Source organism: Lactuca virosa, chromosome 2 (genome assembly GCF_052849685.1).
Source record: "Lactuca virosa cultivar CGN04683 chromosome 2, Lactuca_virosa_CGN04683_v6, whole genome shotgun sequence".
NCBI classification, from domain to species: domain Eukaryota; kingdom Viridiplantae; phylum Streptophyta; class Magnoliopsida; order Asterales; family Asteraceae; genus Lactuca; species Lactuca virosa.
Genome location: NC_136427.1, coordinates 270,207,568 through 270,228,927, shown reverse-complemented (window position 1 = coordinate 270,228,927; position 21,360 = coordinate 270,207,568). Strand labels below are relative to the sequence as shown.

At 35.8% G+C, this 21,360-nt stretch overlaps 3 protein-coding genes across 3 annotated transcripts; 1 reads left to right on the top strand and 2 right to left on the bottom strand.

Annotated features, from left to right (window-relative positions):
* The first annotated feature begins 75 nt into the window (after positions 1-75).
* Positions 76-1,732, top strand: LOC145161061 (Thioredoxin superfamily protein). The gene is made up of 8 exons (XM_079080498.1): positions 76-402; positions 477-624; positions 755-800; positions 892-951; positions 1,059-1,095; positions 1,187-1,266; positions 1,338-1,429; positions 1,513-1,732. The coding sequence occupies exons 1-8, from the start codon at positions 204-206 to the stop codon at positions 1,631-1,633; spliced, it is 783 nt and encodes a 260-aa protein (XP_078936624.1). The 5' UTR covers positions 76-203; the 3' UTR covers positions 1,634-1,732.
* Positions 1,710-5,467, bottom strand: LOC145161058 (Tetratricopeptide repeat (TPR)-like superfamily protein). The gene is made up of 11 exons (XM_079080496.1): positions 4,799-5,467; positions 4,616-4,703; positions 4,303-4,507; positions 4,057-4,164; positions 3,814-3,978; positions 3,127-3,645; positions 2,884-3,030; positions 2,665-2,762; positions 2,371-2,578; positions 2,228-2,288; positions 1,710-2,132 (listed from the first exon to the last, which is right to left on the bottom strand). The coding sequence occupies exons 1-11, from the start codon at positions 5,385-5,387 to the stop codon at positions 1,816-1,818; spliced, it is 2,505 nt and encodes an 834-aa protein (XP_078936622.1). The 5' UTR covers positions 5,388-5,467; the 3' UTR covers positions 1,710-1,815.
* Positions 5,468-12,867: 7,400 nt separating this feature from the next.
* Positions 12,868-13,822, bottom strand: LOC145161057 (2,3-bisphosphoglycerate-independent phosphoglycerate mutase). Its single transcript, XM_079080495.1, has 2 exons — positions 13,603-13,822; positions 12,868-13,292 (listed from the first exon to the last, which is right to left on the bottom strand). The coding sequence occupies exons 1-2, from the start codon at positions 13,751-13,753 to the stop codon at positions 13,027-13,029; spliced, it is 417 nt and encodes a 138-aa protein (XP_078936621.1). The 5' UTR covers positions 13,754-13,822; the 3' UTR covers positions 12,868-13,026.
* Between the last annotated feature and the right edge of the window lie 7,538 nt (positions 13,823-21,360).

Here is a 21,360-nt window from a genome sequence, read left to right as displayed (position 1 = left end):
GTTTAATATATATATTTTTTCTTTTTAAAAGGCATGTTCTTATAAGTTGATTTTGTTTTTAGACTAAATAATAGTATTTTTTTACAGACACGTAGACTCCCAAGAATAGAGGAACGTGTAACGACCTACGCCACGAGAGTCAACGAACCTTCAACGGCTAGAATTGATATCGTTTCTCCGGCGAGAACACATTCAGACGGAAAATGGTGATTACTCTCTCAACAATCGCTCCGATCACTCGTACTTACCTCTCTCATGCTAATAATTCGCCACCAAGTTATACAAGTAGTAGTTGTACTTATAATCTCACTCTCCCCCCCTCCGTCACCGCCAACAAAACGGTCCTCGCTTCTTCATCACATACTCGCCGCCCTGGCTCCGCCGCCGTCTCCAGCTCAACCGGCAAGTTTTATTCCTCTCCCTCGTATTCACATACTAATCCACAAGGTAGGTAATTTGACATATTAATGGCGCAGGAACTGCTGAATCTTCGATTGGAATTGGCGAAGAAACGGGCAGTCTGTTGGAGAGAGTAGAGGTGTTTGATTTGAATGGGAATTCGATTTTGATTTCTGATTTATGGAAGGATCGGAAGGCTGTCGTTGCATTCGCTCGTCATTTCGGGTATGCATATGACATATCATCTTATAGAATTTTCGATTATCGGAGAAATCGTAGCGCGAATTTGGTGCCCTAATTCATATACACAAGGATACAGTGCCCTAATCCAACTGTTTTACGTGTTGAATTGCAGATGTGTCCTTTGTCGCAGACGAGCTGATATGCTTGCTGCTAAGAAGGTATTCAGATTTTACGAACTGAATCTTACACTTTTTTTAGACATACGATGATCAAATTCATGTAGTTTTTCCTCAATCGCGTTTCAATCAGGATACGATGGATGCTTCAGGTGTGGCGCTTGTCTTGATTGGACCTGGTAGTGTTGATCAGGTGTGTGTGTGTGTGTGTGGGTTGATCATGTTACTTTTGATTTAGGGTTCATGACAAGTGTTTTATGAAGTTGATGAGACAATTCCATCTGTATTCACCATGTGCAGGCAAGAACATTCTCTGAGCAATCTGGTTTCAAAGGAGGTATGTTTTCAACTTTGAAGCATTGAGAATTTGAGATGTGATTTAATCATCAAAAACTTATATAACAGAAATGACATATTTCTTGTTGCAGAAGTATATGCGGATCCTAGTTATGCATCATACAAGGCACTGAGCTTCGTTTCTGGAGTTTCAACCACTTTTACACCCGGAGTATGTTTTTGCTTCAATCATCAAATTAAGTTTTAAAGTTTTCTTATTTGCGAATCATTTGAGAAACACAGGCAGCTTTGAAGATCATAGAAGCATACATGGAAGGTTATCGACAAGACTGGAAGCTTTCCTTTGAAAAAGATACCCGAACCAAAGGTGGCTGGTATGTATGCATATTTCTTTTTTGGACCGAATGAACAAACTGTTTGAATAAGAAGAGTAAATGACCATTTTACCCTTGTGTAGGCAACAAGGTGGAATCATAGTTGCAGGTCCAGGGATAAGCAACATCTCATACATCCACAAGGACAAAGAAGCAGGGGATGATCCCAACATAGAAGAGATACTTAAAGCTTGTTGCTCATGAGACATGAGGATGAGGATGAGGTACTTATATTCACAATGATACTCTATGTAAAATATTGTAAATGAACATATGAATATATGATAGATGACTTTTTATTTATATTCAATAAATTGGATTATAGAGTAGTGTTACAAATTATTACAAGTACATTGAGGGACCAATTAATTATGTACAAAAACTTATCATTTGATTTTCTTTTGTAACCAATGATACAATGACCTTCGTGTGACCTTCAACCTCTGAAAAACCGCTGGTCTTCTGTTTGGGGAGCGGAGAGTTTTATCTAATAATAATAAGTCGGGATTTGGATTTGGATGGAATGGATTCTCCACATTTATTCTTATTATCTCACTTGGGATTTTTGGTCCTAATGAGAGAATCTCAAGACCTAAATTATCTCTTACAAGTTTGATTATTGTATCCTTTACATCAAATTCATGTTTATCACCTACTTCATGTACTCCCAGTATTATCAACATGTCATCTCTTACCAATTCACCTGCAACCAAAACATAACATTTTCACCATCAAACTTATACTCCAGTAGTCCAGTCTCTATAAAATAGTAAAATACAGAATTTAATTCTATTATACCCGAATGGTAGTTTTCTTTTATCATGCGCAAAACTGCTAAGACAACAATCCGTGCTTCAACCTTTCAAATGTCAATCAATACATTGTTGTGTTAGAAAAAGTTGGTGGGAATTTCATTTTTTTGTTTTAAATAAATAAATTACCTTTGTGAGGCCTCGAACATCAACAGCTATAGATTGGGCATCTGTGTTACCCTTTTGCAGGTGTGATGCAACTTTTTCAAGAAGTAAACTTTGAGGTCCCCCTAAATTTCTTCTGTTGCTAGAGTTTTGTGGCCGATGGTTATCTTGTATTATCCCTTCACACCATTCCTCTATCAGTTCCTTCAGATAGTAATCATTGGGTTTAAACCTACACAGATGCTAAATTATTTAATATTATTAATCAAAAATATGATCACCAACTTATTAATATCGATAAACATTGTTGGCCCTTACCCTGCTTTACGCATGTGTTGATAAATAGATAAACATTGTTGCACTTCTTCTAGGGAACCATATCTAGTACGTGCTCTCAGAAGTGTGTTATATGTAACCTAAAATTCAAAACAAGAATTCAATGTTTATAATATATATATATATATATATATATATATATATATATATATATATTTTTTGTTAAAACAGTTTGTATTATAATTAAATCATATTCCTTACCATATTTGGTTGTACTTGATATTTCTGCATCTCTGCAAATAATGAAAATGCCAAATTCAATTCCCTCTGTTTTACACAAACCTTAATAGCTGCTGTATATGCAACAACATCAGGTTGGACACCAGAGTTACGCATGGTTTTCAAAATCTGCACTGAATGACCAAATGTTATTAGAGCTAATAATAATAAAAATATAATATAATGTTTATTTCTAATTTAAAAATTACTTGAATTTTGTCTTACCTGTACAGCACGTTTGACATCCCCGGAACCTCCATAAACACCAATCAAAGTGGACCAAGTTATATGATTAGGGAAAATGCCAGCTGTCCTCATCTCATCCATTAAACCTCTTGCACGAAAGTCATCAGTGCCACAAGCTTTCATGAGCACATTATAAGTAGAAGTGGTGGGTCTAAAAGGAACCTTCATGGAAACTTCCAAACTCCCTTGTGACAGATTTTGTCTGTTTGTGATGTTTCCATATTCGTTCTTTTTCCATGATTCAAATAAACGGAAGGCTCTGTCATACTGGAAAGCCTTTACACATGCATATAACAAGACGTTGAAGCATTGTGAATTTGGCATGCAATTGGATACGATCATTTCTTCAAATAATACAAATGCTTCATCTACTAGACCTGCTTTTGCACATGCACTGATTAATGATGACCATGTAACTGCATTTGGAGTCACACCCGCTTCAAGCATTTTTTGTTTCATTCCCAGTCCCATCTCCCACATTCTTGCATCTGCAAATACCTGACATTTCAGATAACAAATATGAAAACTCTTGGGAATCTTTGAGGCCATTTTCCTAACAATTTTCTACACTCTAGAACAAGAGAAGAATAAAAATCAAATGTTAAGACCATTTTCCCAACAAAAGCATTACATTGGATTTTTGGGATATAAAGATGAATATGATACCTTAATCATTGTGCTGTATGTGAAGACATCCAACTTCAATGATCCTGTTGATTCCATGCACTCTACCTCACTGTATATTTCCTGGGCTAAATCAACTCTAGCAGCAAGGCAGCATGATTTTAGAAGGATATTGTATGATGCCATATCTGGAGTAACGCCCACATTCTGAATAGGTAAACTGAATTAGTCAAAATTCTTGTAAAACTAATGCATGATTTTGTAAGAAGAGAGTATTATTATTACTTGCATATGTTTGTATATATTCATCGTGTAGCTCAGGTCACTGGCATTTACATTCATAAGACTGTTGAATACATACAGATTTGGGTTGATGTTTTGAGCACTTAACTCCTGCACCAAATTCACAGAAGAAAATCTACTATAAATGAACCATGATCAATAAAGAACATCTTTGATGCATAAATAGAAGAAACACCATCCAAAATTTCAAGGAAGTTGGTATATTATGATTTATGAGCATTAGCATACCTCATATATGGACCTAGATTGCAAATGGTCACAACAAAGACCACATACATCTATGATTGTGCGATAAGCATACATATTTACACAACCCAGATTATGTTTGGATGCTTCAAAAACAGTTAGTGCAGATGCCATATCTCCTCTCTTTCCAAATTCATGAATTGCAGTACAGAATATCTCATCAGAGTGGGTACACAAACCCGAGTATCTGCAAAAGGAGCTAGTTAGCATCAAGGAACAGGAAACATGAATGAAGCAGAACAGAAAGCATAGAATCATAGATATATAATTATCGGAAGTAGGAAACTAACTTTACCTTATGGCCGCATGTGGATTTCTTTTGTTGACACAGTTTCGTATAACCTCAATTGGTTCCACAACATCTTCGATAGATATATGAAATCCTGCACCACATTGAGGGGGTAGAAGAAGATAAATCATAAATGTATTACGCAAAGGGGACTACTACACATTACTCAATGAGTTTACGAAAATTTACCAGACAGCGTTTCCATGAGATCAACAACCTCCTCCACACCACCACATTTCAAAATCTTCATGGATTCTCGTCCAATTGCCCCCATAACAGATCTATCGGACAGAAAAACTTCCACTGCACCAGCACCACCAATCCCTAATTTCTGAAAACCGGTTAACACTTTGATCAGATTCCTCACGCCCCCATCGCTCTCAATCACACTCAAAATCCCCTTAGAAACAAGCTCCGAATTCAACAGTGCTGCAAATTCGACAGGCTTCAAGGCAGAACTACCGCCGCCGCTAGTAACCGTCTCCACAATCATGAAAACATCCTCGAACCTGCCATCTTCCACGAGCTTCGAAGCTAGTTCGGCATAGTAGTTGATCCGATTGTGGCTCTGGCGATGTTCCCCCCACCTGACAGTGGATAGGAGAGGAGGACGGTGAGAGTGAGAGTTAGAAGAAGACGAGGAGGATGGGGGTGGTGGTGGTTTTGATTGTTTGGAGGGTTGTTTAGGGTTAGTAGTAGGGAGAGTGTGTTTGGGAAGAGGTGGAGGAGTGGTGGAAACGGAGGAGCTAAGCATGAGAAGAGTGGTGATGCTTCTCATCTCCCGGCTAACCGGCCGAGCTGATTTGTTCAGTTTTCACTTTTCAGTTGTTTGGTTGGGGCGAAGATTGTATTTGAAAGGCAGGTAATAATAGAGGGATAATACTTATTTTTTATTTTTATATTTTTGCAAAAGAAAAAAAATTGTATATATAAATTTTGAACATTTTCAGCTTTAAATTTTGTAACTGTCGACTTATTATTTTAATTTTTATGGGACAAAACACTGGTTTATTGACCAAGAAAAACAATTTAATTGTTCTTTTATAGGAATTTGAGTTTTTTTTCTTGTGACGTTAGTTTTTGTTCCCTTGCTACTAATAATTTTGGACCTATAACTATCAAAAGTTAAAAGAAAACATCAAAGACTATCATTTAACCATTTATTGAATCTTGGATTAAATGTGCTTTTATAAAAACATATGTTAAGCATCGAGACTTCACCCCAACATATAGCTATACGGTGGGTCGATATTCGGTATGAGACTTGAACGCAGTGGAGGAGGCTGATGTGTCACTCCTCCACGCTTCGGCCACCTTGAGACCCCCACCCTAAAGACTCACATCAAGACTCACAACACTCACATTATTTATATTTTTGCAAACGAAAATGGGTATTTATAATTGTCTATAGTCGTCATTGCTTACGACTTCTTGTCTTCAAACGTCATTGCTTACGACTTCTTTTTTGTTATTCATTCACCGCTTCCATGAAAGGTGTTTCTTCCGTATTTCCGTTGCAATGACTACAACTGTTTCTTGGTGCATGCATAATATGTTTGCAAAGTTGATTTTTTAATTCAACAACGCCCTATTTATACACAAGGAGGACTCTTTAGAAGTCTTTACATAATTATAAACGACAAGTGACTGGATGAGAATCCAGTCACTTGTCTTCAAACGTCATTCCTTACGACTTCTTTTTTGTTATTCATTCACCGCTTCCATGAAAGGTGTTTCTTCCGTATTTCCGTTGCAATGACTACAACTATTTCTTGGTGCATGCATAATATGTTTGCAAAATTGATTTTTTAATTCAACAACGCCCTATTTATACACAAGGATGACTCTTTAGAAGTCTTTACATAATTATAAACGATAAGTGACTGGATGAGAATCCAGTCACTTGTCTTCAAACGTCATTGCTTACGACTTCTTTTTTGTTATTCATTCACCGCTTCCATGAAAGGTGTTTCTTCCGTATTTCCGTTGCAATGACTACAATTGTTTCTTGGTGCATGCATAATATGTTTGCAAAGTTGATTTTTTAATTCAACAACGCCCTATTTATACATAAGGAGGACTCTTTAGAAGTCTTTACATAATTATAAACGACAAGTGTCTGGATGAAAATCTAGTACAATACACTTTCACGTTCTCATGTTTTGAGAAACGACAATCCTACATTATTACAAATTATATGACAATACTCACATCACACTCACATTATTTATATTTTTACAAACGACAATTGGTATTTATAATTGTCTTCAATCGTCATTGCTTACGACTTCTTGTCTTCAAACATCATTGCTTACGACTTCTTTTTTGTTATTCATCCATCGCTTCCATGAAATGTGTTTCTTCTGTATTTTCATTGCAGTGACTACAATTGTGTCTTGGTGCATGCATAACATGTTTGCAAAGTTGTTTTTCTAATTTAGCAGGTAATTCAACTAAATGATGAGAAATTTTTTTGAATGGTTGTTCGAAAGTTTCTAATGATTTCAATGTGTCGGGAGTAATTTCATTATCGGTTAGAGAATAGATAACAAATGTTTTGATTGCATAATTTATTCTAACTCGTGATCTTTGATCTTTTCCACTGCCTATTTGAGATGATGCAAGATAAACACCTGTTAATTGATAAGTCTATTTAAAGAATGTACTAAATTGTCATAAATCTGTTGAATTGATGTATAATTGTCCAAGAATGACACTACTTTGATAAGTTGTTGGACTTCATATGCAGGTCAATATATTGTACTAAAAGTGGGTGGAACCTGCAAATAAAGCGAATTGCTAAAGGAATGAAGAAATGTTGCTGGGAAAATTGACCACGCTTCAATGTTTTGGTCATATCTCAAGTTCTGGAGCTCCTATTGATATGAGTAAAGAAGTTCTGGAAACTAGACAAGATTTGCTACAACTTTCGTGTTTTGTGTTTCCGCTAATTATGTCGTTTTGACCACCAAAACTTGCACAGAAGATGAAGGACGCCTCAAGGCGTCTAAGACGTCCCCTAGGACGTCCAAGTCAAACAGTCAACGTCTGGGCAAATTTCGGAGCAGGAAAGAAGGAAGGACCTCCGTCGGCATCTTACATGATGTCTAAGACGTCCCCTAGGACGTATTGACGTTTTAGGGGTGTCCCGTGTTGGAACGGTGTGTTTCGGAAAGCATAGCATTCAAAGATGAACGTCCTAGAACGCGTCTAAGACGTCCCTTAAGACGTCTGACGTTTTTCGCTATTTTTTAATGTATTTCAAGGACGACAAAAGGCATGCAAAGACGTACAAAGAACGCCTGGGCGTTATACACGACGTCTAAGACGTTTCCTAGGACGTCCAACGTCCCACATCGCCCAGTTTCACTATTTTTTGCCAAATAATATAAATAGGGACTTATGCATTCGTTTTTAGGGTTACCGCCTCCGATTTTCAGAGTTTTTCCTGCGTTTTTGAGGCTTCTAAAACCCTTGGAAACATTTGGAAACACAAATCCATTCCATTTTAATCTGGATTCAAGGCAAGATTCGATTCAACTCATCATCAAGCAACATTTGAAGATCATTTCATTGGTTATCTTCATCAATTCTTTATTCTCCAGAAATTATTTCTTCTTCCCCAAGGTTTACTGTTCTATACTTTGATAATCATTAGGCTACATTTGTTTGATGATTCTAAGTTTGATTATGAATTCTATTATGCATTTCATTTATTTCATCCAAGTTAGTGTTTTTATGAACTCAATGGAAGGCTAAATCATTAGGGTTACTTCCAGGGATGTTTAGGACTTTTGGATGAACACACTTGATTATTACTTGATTCTAGTTAATTTCAATTGTTATTCTATGTTTTATATGATAATCTTTTGGTAATAATAATTGAAATTGGGTTGTATGAATTGTTTGATGTCATAATTAAGATAGTCTATTGTCAATTCATCATTTGTTCCAAGTTCAATTAGTTTAGGAATAAAGACAAGTGACTGAATCAACATATATTATTTCAACTTATGATATTGAATCTTAATATGGTAATAGGTAGTTGAAAGACATTTTATTGTTAGTTCACTAATTGTTCATAATCCATTTAGACATAAAGGAGTAAGACAACTAGTTGAATGAACATCGAGTGTGCCCAAAACTATGTGTTACAAGTTAATAAACCCCAATTGCGTGACTTGCGTCTAAGTAATTGAATTAGGATTCTAGGGAAGAAAGTGTGTGAATCTGAATTGTCCGACAACTGAACCGGGAGTACCTTACTTTTCTCATTTAAAGTTTTGTTTAACTAATAAATTTTCAAGTATTTTTTGGTTAATCTTTGTTTAAACCTTTTTGTCACGATTACAAGTAATCCATTTTCCATTGACTATTTTGACACATAGTTTGACCACGAACTCCTTGTGGATTCGACCCGACTTACCCTATCTACGTAGGTTAGTTGGTTTATTTTTGATTGATACAACGACATTGATCATTAATGCAAAAATTAAATGGTCTTCATCAAAGATTGGATAACTAGAATACATTTTAATGACTAATCCCCTCTCTTGTTTAGAAAATCTTGTTTTGTAGCTTCAGATTATGGATTGAATGGATGATGGAAATTCACTAATGCAATGTAGATTAGTTCCTTCTAGATATATAGTGTCTATAAACCCATGGATAAAACAGTCCCATAAAGTCATGGGATCCCCACCTGACAATGGATAGGAGAGGAGGACGGTGAGAGTAAGAGTGAGAAGAAGACGAGGAGGATGGGTGGTTGTGGTTTTGATTGTTTGGAGGGTTGTTTAGGGTTAGTGGTAGGTAGAGTGTGTTTGGGAAGAGGCGGAGGAGTGGTGGAAACGGAGGAGCTAAGCATGAGAAGAGTGGTGGTGCTTCTCATCTCCCAGCTAACCGGCCGAGCTGATTTGTTCGGTTTTCACTTTTCAGTTGTTTGGTTGGGGTGAAGATTGTATTTGAAAGGCAGGTAATAATAGAGGGATAATACTTATTTTTTATTTTTATTTTTTTTTGCAAAAGAAAGAAAATTGTATATATAAAACTTTGAACATTTTCAGCTTTAAATTTTTTAACTTCGACTTATTATTTTAATTTTCATGGGACAAAACACTGGTTTATTGACCAAGAAAAACAATTTAATTGTTCTTTTATAGGAATTCGATTTTTTTTTTCTTGTGAGATTAGTTTTTGTTCCCCTTCCTACTAATAATTTTGGACCTGTAACTATCAAAAGCTAAAAGAAAACATCAAAGACTATCATACCAACCATTTATTGAATCTTGGATTAAATGTGCTTTTATAAAAAAAATATGTTAAGCATTGAGACTTCACCACAACATATAGCTATAAGGTTGGACGGTACTCGGTATGAGACTTTAACGCAGTGGAGGAGGCTGATGTGTCACTCCTCTAGGTTGTGGCCACCTTGGGACACCCCCCCCCCCCCCGCCCAAACCCAATGTAGATATGGGATGTCTTCAACGAAACTCCATACCGGTTAAAATGCATAAAATGGTCTCATGACTATTCAACGGTCCATTTTTTAGAATTTTTTTTACCTATAAATACATACTAATCTATTTCTCTTTTTTACACCATTCTTTCCTTTCTCTCTATTTTTCACAGCTACAAAAATGGATCAAAACCTAAACCCCCATCCAACAAACCCATACTCACATCCAAACACCACAAGATTCGCTAATTACGAGTCTTATTTTAACTTACTTAACACCCAAGGTTCATGGCAATTGTTATACCGACAAAACTATTTCAACCTCACCTCACCCCCAAAAGGAAAGCGAAGTACATGACAGAAATAGAAGAGAAATTCAAGGAGCACATAGTAGTGCAACAAGAGAAAAATATACTGAGACGTAAGTACTTAAAAATTCCTCGACTACAATAAGGGTTGAGCAGGAACGACGAGGACGAGAAGAAGCACTCCAACAACAACAAGAACTCCTCAATAACTTGCCAATTCTAAGGATGAACACCAAAAATTTGGCGCCCGAAGATCTTGAAGTTTTGCTAACGTTGAAGGCAAAGATTCGAGAAGAAATTATGGATTAAATTTAAACTAGTTCCCATTGTATGATTTTTATTTATCGTAATGTTTTTTTTAGTGTTTTTCAATTAAAATGTAAGGGTTTTGTTTAAATCTTATGTTTTATAAAATTATTTGTTATTTATTAAAAACGAAAAAAAAAACTAAAAAATGTGACATGAAAATTAAAATGGTGTGGTGTGTGGTGACCATTTTCTAGTCGAAACAAAGTGTAGATAATGACATGGCAGGTGATGTGACAAAAAAAATGATGTTGAGGGAGGGATTCATACCACCAACCTAATCGATTAGCAATTATATGTTTATATTTTTTTAAGACAAACTTATCACTTAAACTTGTTTTTTAGCACAAGTCATTCAATATTGAAGTTTGTGTGATTTGAGCAAAAATCAAACTGGAAACCAAAAAACGATACAATCGAAAACCCGACAAAAACCGACGAAGCGAGTTTATATTTTTAGAAAAAATCGATATTATTGGTTTGGTTCGGTTTTGTATTATAAACCCACCCAACAAAACTAAACCGACCCATGGTGTTAAAACATGATAAAAACCGGCTCACCATACATATTACTTAATATTTATTATATTTATTATATTAATAATATTTATTATACATATTTTATGTTTAAGAAAAATGAAAATACTCTAAAGTGGTTATTACTTATTAGTTAATAGTATTTTTAGTATTTGAAATATAAAATTGGATTCAAAACCGTTTATACTTTATAGCAATATACTTTATAGAGCTTTCAGTGAGTTTGAATCCGAAAATCCGAAAAGCTATGAACCCACAAACCCACGGGTTCAAACTGAAAACTCAAAACCGACCCATACAAAATCCGACCCCCCCAAGAGTTTTAAAACCGAAAAAAACCTTCTACGATTTGGGTTCGGTTTTAGGGCGTGTTCGGCACGGAGCGTTTGAGAGCTTCTAGCTTCTAGCGTTTAACAAAACGCTCCGTTTTGAACAGAAAGTCTCGTTCGGCACTACAAGCTTCTAGCGTTTAGTTTAAACAAAACGCTACAAATCCAAATGCTGCTTCATGTAGCGTTTAACAAAACGCTACAAGCTACCCGCAACAAGTCACCCACTACCGGCTAATTTTACCGAACACGCCCGTTTTAGTCAAAAACTTACCTAAACCGACTCATATTCATCCCCACTAACATAAATCCCAAGTGATTACATATATGTTGTTTTAAAGCTACAAACATCTTTGAACTTTGATAATTTATTTCAAACTCTAAATATGTCATTCGGAATTAACTCAGCTACAACCTTGAGGCATATATGTCATTCGGAATTAACTCAGCTACAACTCTAAATATATCAATCTATGCTAAGCATTTGGTGATTCTATCACTTTCTTATACGACGAGAAATCGTTGAATTTTTGTAAGTTCGTTATAGTTTATACGATGATCATTCACATTAGAATATAAACGTGACAATCCTTAATATTCATTATTACTATGAGAAGAGCTATAGTATACAATGGAATTATAATATCTTATGATTTATCATTGTATATCATGATCATTCTCATGTGAATGAATAATCAATATCAACGACTATCATGTGATCATTCAACCGCAAACGAACATAAGTGCTTTAGTATCTAGGTACACTTGTTTCATTATTGATTTCATACACTTCTTTTAATACAAACTATGGAACAACGAGCATGCTTGTTAATTGTGATATCCAAACCATACTACGATCGTTGATCAAGATAGTTAAAGTTTGAATAGACTTCTTTCATTATTGATTTCATACTCAGAGTCTTTTGCTTGCTATTTTTTTTTTTTATAGAGTTTGTTCATAACACACATACACATTAGATGAGAATGATATTTGTTTTTATAGAACTTTTTGAGATGAGTAGTTAAACATAAATGATAAACCACATCATCTTAATAGTCCACGTCAACCCGCCTATGTGCATAATTGCAAAAGTTGGTTACACTCAAGTTTATTAGGCCCCAGAGAAGTCGAGCTGGAAACCGGGAAAACCTTAGTTATAATGGTATTTTTTTATGTAAATTTGTTGGTCAAATGTCTATAAAAATGCCTAAATGTGTACAATTACAAAACTTGATAACTCTCATAGGTTTTTTTTATATATATATATAATACATTTGTAGTGTAAATACTAAATACATTCAAATGACTCCTGAAAGAGCGGAAATCGATCAATTACATATACATATTTCATGAACTTTCAACTTTAGACATTCCACCAGAGTAATCTCCATCAGAATAGACATCAGTTATGTACAACATCAGACCTTTCTCCTATGAAACTAGAAGGCTGAATGCTTAAAAGAGTATGTATTTAACTACTTGATGGGAAAAAGAATGGTGTACACAAGAAGAAAGGTTACAATGACAATTGCACCCCCAAGGGTGAAACCTGGACTAGTCCATAAACTTAAATTTGATCTTTCTGCCCTCTTAATGGGATCGACTTCCTCAGACAATGGGTAATTGGATCGCTTAGGGTTCCAGCTTACGTACTTATCTGGGGTAAACTGTGAAAACAAGCTCTTTTTCCCTTGCTTTTTGAAACTTGACCATGCCTTATCCCAATCTGTTGATGATTTGTCTGTACATGATGTGCAAAAACAGTATCAAGAGTTCAAGACCATTGGCACAATCATGAAGCATCGCTTCCTAACGCTCCAATTACTAGATTAATCATTGATTTCTTAGTGATTTTGGACTTATAAACAGATTCTGTTAGGTATATCTCTACAATTTCATTTCACTCACAGCAATCAGCTCCCCTAATCCAAGTAAGATCTTATGAACTCCGAGAAAAAGAACAATCAAATCATGATCATGTAACAACAAGCAATACACAAATTAACAGCGACGAATCATAAACGTACACAAATAGCTCCGAATTCTAATACCTTTGCCGTTGTTGTTCCGATCGTCGCCATTTTGAGGAGACGGTGGCCTCCGAGGAGGAGGATCTCGGCTGGAACAGTAACAGGGCTTCGGAGGTTTTTGATTTCTCCACGATGACGTGAGGCTCCCAATGCTCATCGCTCGAATATCCATTTTTTTAGATTCTCAACTCTCAACCACAGAAGAACGCAAGCTTTTCAAAACCTGTATTTTGTTTGTATGTACGAGGGAATATGTAGGGCTGCATTGGTCATTTAACCATAGTTTTTCTTAAAAGGCTGACTACATTAACTGATTAAACACAGTTAAGCCCAATTTGTTCCCAAAAAGCCCAAGTTTGATCATAAAGTTATTTAACACTAAAACTTTAACAGGCTTTTATTTTATTTTATTTTATTTTTTTAATTTTTGTACTTATTACTTAGGTTTGTTTGGTAGCCTCTTAATTGGAAAATTAAGAGGCAATCACTTAATTTTTAAGATGCAGACTGTTTGGTAACATCTTAATATATGCCTCTTAAATTGTAAAATGCCTTTTAATTTTTCAGATTTGAAGTTGTGTCTGAATTAAAAAAAAGAACGCGCATTCCTCTTTTGCCCTCTCTTATAATTCGCTCCTTTCCCTCTTCTCTTTCTTTCACAGACGCTGACGCCTCCTTTCTTCCCATTGCATCTTCGATAGTTCGATTGCACGGTTGAAACTCTCTGTTATTTTCTCCACCACCAGCCGACCACCGCTTCTAGCGGTACAGCTAGCGTCGCCGGCAACGAGCCCCTCCAACGAGCCCAATGCGTCGTCGACTCTCTCGTCAAGAACCGCTGCTGCTCTCATCTACATCCGAACGGCAAGAAATATCCCTTTGAACACGAACACCTCCAGGGCCGCCGTTCGACAGCAAGACAGCAGGTAAGTGCTTCGTTCTTCTCCAATCGATGATTTCTATATTTTTTTTCTCTTGGTTTTTCTCCAATCGTTTTCTCCAATGCTCTAGTGACAACCTTTTACTCCAATCATTGATTTCTATATTCTGATTTATGTGAAGTTTGCTCTGTTTATGTTATTCTAATATCCGAAATATCTGATTTATTGAAGCATATTCTTGATATTCATAACGGAGAAGAAGAACCTGATGGTTTGTTTTTGGATTTTTGTGGAATTTTTTATGTGTTTATTTCCAACCCTAAATCACAGCAGTTATCTATGATGTTTTGGTTACAAATTTTCATCCGATATGAAATGTTCTTAAAGTTTGATTGATGAATTGGTGTATAGTTGTGGTTATATATACAGTTAATGAAAACTGTTATGTTTCTTGTCGTCAAAAGCATTTCTGGTATATAATCGTGTTATAGAGATTTGATTAATAGTTGAATCTAGACATTGAAGCACAAAAAGAGCCTAATTGTATTCCCTTTGGTTTGTCTATGGCAGATAATGTTGAAGCCAGAAGAGAAAGTGTGCAAGACAGGGTTTTATGTGCTACATATATCGAATTATTCAAATGGAAAATGTGGTCATTAGATGATTATGGTCTTTATATTGGATTTGCAATTATTAGATTGTGGTCATTAGATGGTTACTCTTGAATTGGTTTAACCGATTAACTTTCAGTTGTAATTATTGTCTTTACAGTAGCAACATTTTTCCATTTTCGTGTTCAAGAACATATATGATTGTGTTTGTATACATTATTTTGTTATTCTTTATACAAAATTGCAAGTGTTTTCTTTTGTATGGTGTTTTTATATTTTTCTAGTTATTCAAAAAGTTGGTTTCGTTATTTTATAAACAAAAACAATACGTAGGGGTAAATTGGTCAATTTTATAATTCAGTACAAGAATTCAGAGGTTCTAACCAAACAACATGTTTAAATTCAGATCTTAAAAATTCAGACCCTCTTAGAAATTCAGACCTCTTAAAAATTCAGATCTTAAAAATTCAGATCCTGCCAAAGAACCCCTTACTCAAGTGGAAGCAATGTTGTTGGACTGCTAATTAAAGCGAGTCAAAGGCTCAAAGCTCATGATAAAGGCAGAAAATAAAATTAGGTATCCTTTTTTCATTCATGTCTTAACAACTTTGTACATTAAATATATAAAAATATATGCTATGTACGTTAAATAGTAAACACAATTAAGCCCAATTTGTTCCCAAAAAGTCTAGGTTTGATCATAAAGTTATGTAAGATGAAAATTTTGCACCACCCTAGTAAAATACAACATCTACCCACTTTTCTTTTATTCATGCCTTAACAATATAGTACAAGTTGTACCAAGTATACCTGATACAAGTTGTATTAAGTATAGTATAAAAGTTAAGTCATGAATGACAGGATAACATCTATTTATTTTAGAATTCCACTTTTATTTCATGTTTTATGGATTTTACAATAATCAGCATTCTAGCATTCTCATTATGTACTTGTAATCTTTCAAGGGATTTCTTACCTTTTAAGCACATAGTACAAATCAAGTAAGCCTTATAACAGAAGTTGAGTATGTTATAACTGGCCCGCCCTTAAAAATATGTTAACCTCATAATCGAACATATATATATATATATATATATATATATATATATATATATATATATATATATATATATATATATATATATATATATATATATATATATATTCTTCATTTTGTCTTTTGTGTATGCTGTACAGTTTGGTCCAACATTGTGTTTCCACTTGACCAAAACTAGTTCTATTTCCTTGTTTTGCAATATTTTTTGTCTGGCTTAATAGTTGTTTTTGGTTTCCCAACAATCTCATTCATCCCTTCCACCTTTAATTTTGTCAAATAAATTACTTCAACATGTTCTACAAACGCATATTAAATGTGACATGTTTTCTAAATCAAAAACCCAAAATTCAACAAACATAAAATTGAGCTTTAACATGACCTTATGAGGTGCTCTATTTTCAATTCATCAAGTTTGAACTACAATTAAAAGGTGTGGAAGACATTCAAGAGATTGTATTTTTCATTTAAGTATTTGTATTATAAGACCATGTTTGTACTAGTAGGTGTGTTGTTTGGCTAGAGCAACAAATAATATAATAGATGTACACATACTAGTACTATAAAATGAACGGAAGTACATAGGGAATAAGAGTTAACAAGATATGTTAAAATATATAGACAAAAATTGGATAAGACAATTAAGATAAAACAATAAAAAGTGGGTTTTATTGTATGATTGCAATTTCTAACATGAAATATAATAAATAAAAATTCATAAATAAAAAGCATTCCAATATTGGGTTTGTTTTGAAACCATGGTTCAACTTATGATTATTAACGAATATGATGCAATGATTCCTTGAAGATTAAATTGTATCACACTAGTTATCGGGCAACCCCCAATGAATTCTATTTATGTAATTTAATCAAACATTGTTTGTGATAAAACCTGATAGGTTACTATAAGTTCTAGTTGTTTTGAATTTAATGTGTATACCACATTAATGTCGATGTAAATGTCAATTACGACCGACAATTCAATTGTTGGGAATGTTGTACCATGATATATGAATCTATAATGGAATCGAATCATAGACAAGATGATACCATTATTTAATTCCATCATAAAACTTAGAATTATGAGAGGGTTCTAAATCTTCCTAAACTTTATTAGGAACTAAGAACTAGACCAGATTTATTAATAATCTAATGTATTTTCATGAAATCAAAACATTCCAAAGTAATCTAATATAATCGGTTCACATAGTAGATCAAACTAAACTTTAAAACAAAACATAATGTTAGAATCGATGTCAGTGCAAAGGTGGTTAAATCACCACTACAATTAAGATTAAACTAACAAAATACAATGGAAATAACTTACAATAACCAAACGATGAAATTCTTAGGCTTCTAAAATGTTCCTCCTAGAGAAAATACAGCTTCTAGGCTTTAAAAATGTGAACTCCCTTGAAAATAATCCAAAATGATGTTTAAATACTAAAAAATGGTGTCGAAAAACTGGCTGGCATAGACATAGTGTAATTTTGCATTGTGATACAGTTCATTGTAGATTGTTGGTTTGTGCTTTCTGCATGACCGTCCATGCTAAACTCCTTTTTCAAGATTTTTTCTTCTTTATTTATTGTTACTTCAAGCTTTTCGTCTGAATTTCCATCAAGGGACATCAAGTCCAAGCTTATCCCGAAATCCTACAAATCAAACCGTAGAACCTGCAATAAGGGCAGATGAAGTAAGGCTAGAGTGGGGGCACGTGCCCCCAAAGCTTGGAAAATTCGGCCAATAATGAGCTTATAATTTTATAAAAAATCTTTTACTTATGAGGTGTGCCCTCAATGAAAATGGGGTGACACTTCAAGCCCTCAAGAGATGCCTTAGAAAGAAATGTTGGACAATGCTAGAGCCAACCCCAAAAATAAAGATAGGTCTCTTTAGTAGTCATTGTTGGAAATTATAGAGGATAAACTGCAAGTTGGCAAGTTTCCTCTATCCCACATTGGTGGGGGAAGAAACTTTGAGTGGGTTTATATGCTTAATCCCTTGATAGGCCTTCAAAGGCTTTAGTGGATCAAGGAATGGGCCAAGCCCGCGCGCGCCTAGCTTAGCCTAGCCGACGCCGCGAGTGTGCGAAATGGCGCACTTGGCACGACGCATCGATGGTTTGAACAGAGTTGACTTCATGAATAATGTGACAGAATATTCTGGAAGGCTCTGAAAACGGCTTGCTTGGAGAGCAAGTCGTCATCCTAGGGGTCTAGGGGCCGGCCTATGGGGGCCCGTTTCATGCCTTCTAGGGTTTCGATAACCACTCACGAAAATCAAAGCTCTCTCCCACTCTCTGCGTTTTTTTCTTCTAGTTTCCGAGTATTCGTTTTGTGTTTATCGGTTTCCAGTGCTGTTGGAAAATCGATAGATCTGCATTAAATCTTGGGGTTTTACTCTGTTGCTTACAGCCAGTAGAAGCGAAGTAAAAACCTTTAAGGACAGGAGTCCGATCCGTGCAGTTATTTGAAGTTCAAGATCAGCCATCAAAATTCTTGAAAGACACATCAAAATTCTTGAAAGACACATCAACATTCTTCGCTCGGACAGAGGCGAAGAATATTTCAACCAAGAGTTTGACACATTTTGCGAAGAGAATGGAATAAAACATAAGAGAACTTCACCATACACTCCCCAACATAATGGTTTGGCTGAAAGAAAGAATCGAACCCTTTGTGAGATGGTCAAATGTATGTTGAACCAATCGGGTCAACCAAACAATCTGTTGGGGAAGCACTATTGACTGCTTGCTATGTTCATAATAGGATCACTAGTCGTGTGATTCCTACAAGCCCTTATGAGTTGTGGAAAGGTAGAAAACCTAACCTAGACTATTTGAAAGTGTGGGGGTGTGTTGCTTATTATCGGACTCCCGATCCTAAGCGAACCAAATTGGGAGCACGAGCTAATAAGAGTATATTTATTGGATATGCTCAAAATAGCAAGGCTTACCGGTTATTGGACATTGATTCAAGTGTTGTTGTGGAATCCAGAGATGTGGAATTCTTTGAGGACAAGTTTTCTAGGGATGAAGAAAACTCCAGTCATACAACACCTATAAGTACTTCTCGAGAAATACTCCCACCTCCTCCTATTGTGGAGGAACCAAGGAGAAGTACCAGGGCTAGAATAGAGAAAACTTTTGGAGATGATTTCTACTCTTATTTGGTCGAAGGAACGCAAAAGCAAGTGACGAGAGAGGTCATTTTTCCATTAATCTGGATGATGATCCTAAGACCTTTACTGAAGCCATGACGTCTCGAGATGCTCCTTTGTGGAAGGAAGCCATCAATGACGAAATGGATTCAATTATGGGTAATGGAACTTGGGAGTTAGCTGATCTACCCAAGGGGAGAAGACCCATAGGATCCAAATGGATATTCAAGAGGAAATATCATCCAGATGGATCCGTATCCGCCTATAAAGCAAGATTGGTTGCAAAGGGCTATAGGCAGCGAGAAGGGATCGATTATTTTGATACCTATGCCCCAGTTGCTAGGTTTAGTTCAATTAGAACTCTCATAGCAATATCATCTTTGAAAGGATTGTACATTCATCAAATGGATGTAAAGACAGCCTTTCTGAATGGTTATCTCAATGAGGAGATTTACTTGGAGCAACCTGAAGGTTTCGTGATACCTGGACAAGAAAACAAAGTGTGGAGACTTGTTAAATCCTTGTATGGATTGAAGCAAGCTCCCAAACAGTGGCATGATAGATTTGAAACCACTGTGACTGCCTTTGGTTTTCAGCAAAACAGTGCTGACAGATGTATTTATTCCAAATATACATCCGATTACATAGTAGTTATATGTCTTTATGTTGATGATATGCTGATCATTGGCACTCACCTAGAAGGTATTCTTGAGACGAAGAAATACATATCCTCGAATTTTAAGATGAAAGATCTTGGAGAAGTTGATACAATTCTTGGTATCAAGGTGAAAAGGACAGGTGGTCAGATTTCTCTTAGTTAATCTCATTATATAGAGAAAGTTCTGACAAAGTTTCAACATTTGAACATTAAAGAATTCAACACTCCTTTTGATTCTAATGTGAAACTAAAGGTGAGTTCTGGTCGAGCAGTGGCTCAACTAGAATATGCTAGTGCAGTTGGAAGCATGATGTATGCTACTCACTGCACACGACCTGACATCACATTCGCTGTAAGCAAATTGAGTCAGTGTACTGTTAATCCAGGGACGGAGCACTGGAAGGCAGTGGGTAGAGTACTAGGATACCTGAAAAGGACAAGTACTTTTGAGTTGACGTATTCGTCATCTAATGAAATACTTGAAGGTTATTCTGATGCCAGTTGGATTGATCACACTAGTGATTCAAAATCCACAAGTGGTTGGATTTATACTCTAGCTGATGGTGCTATTTCTTGGGCGAGCAAGAAACAGACACGCATAGCTCATTCAACGATGGAAGCAGAGTTAATTGTCTTAGCAGCAGCGGGCAAAGAGGCAGAGTGGATTCGAGATCTACTTATGGATATTCGTTTGTGGGATATTCCAATGCCTTCAATACCCATGTACTGTGACAGTGAGGCCACACTGTCTAAAGTATATAATGCGGTATATAATGGGAGGTCGAGACATGTAGGTCTGCGACACAATTTTGTGAGACAACTAATTGAAAGTGGTATCATCAAGGTTGTCTATGTCAAGACAAGTAGAAACTTGGCAGATCCGTTTACCAAACCTCTGACGAGAGATTTGGTTACATCTACCATGAGAGTCATGGGTCTAAAACCACAATAGAATCGTTTAGTGATGGAAACCCAACTTGACATTAGTGCTCCTAATTCTCAAGTTTAAAGGGTAACAACGAAGTCACTAACGATAGAAGGTACTATCATTAATGATAGATCCATATGAGGTAGGATAGTACGTCGTTGCCGAGAACGAGGTTGAGTTACGACTCTTAGCAAAGTTTTGGAGACATCTAAGCAACGAAGATGTTGTAAAACTTTGCCTATATGATCTAGAGGTGGTGCCGCCTCAAGTGAAGATTAGTGGTTTATCGTCTAAAGGGTCATGAAAAGGGTTTATAGCGCATGGCCATATTAGCGCTCAGGGAGAACACAAAGATGACTTGTGATGTGTGGGGGTAAACTGGAGAGGTCATTAAGGTTCATGGTTTAAGCCTATAAGGATACCATTGAATCGGTCTCTTCTTGTTTGTTCTCATTAAACTAGGGTTTAATCTTCGTGACACCCAA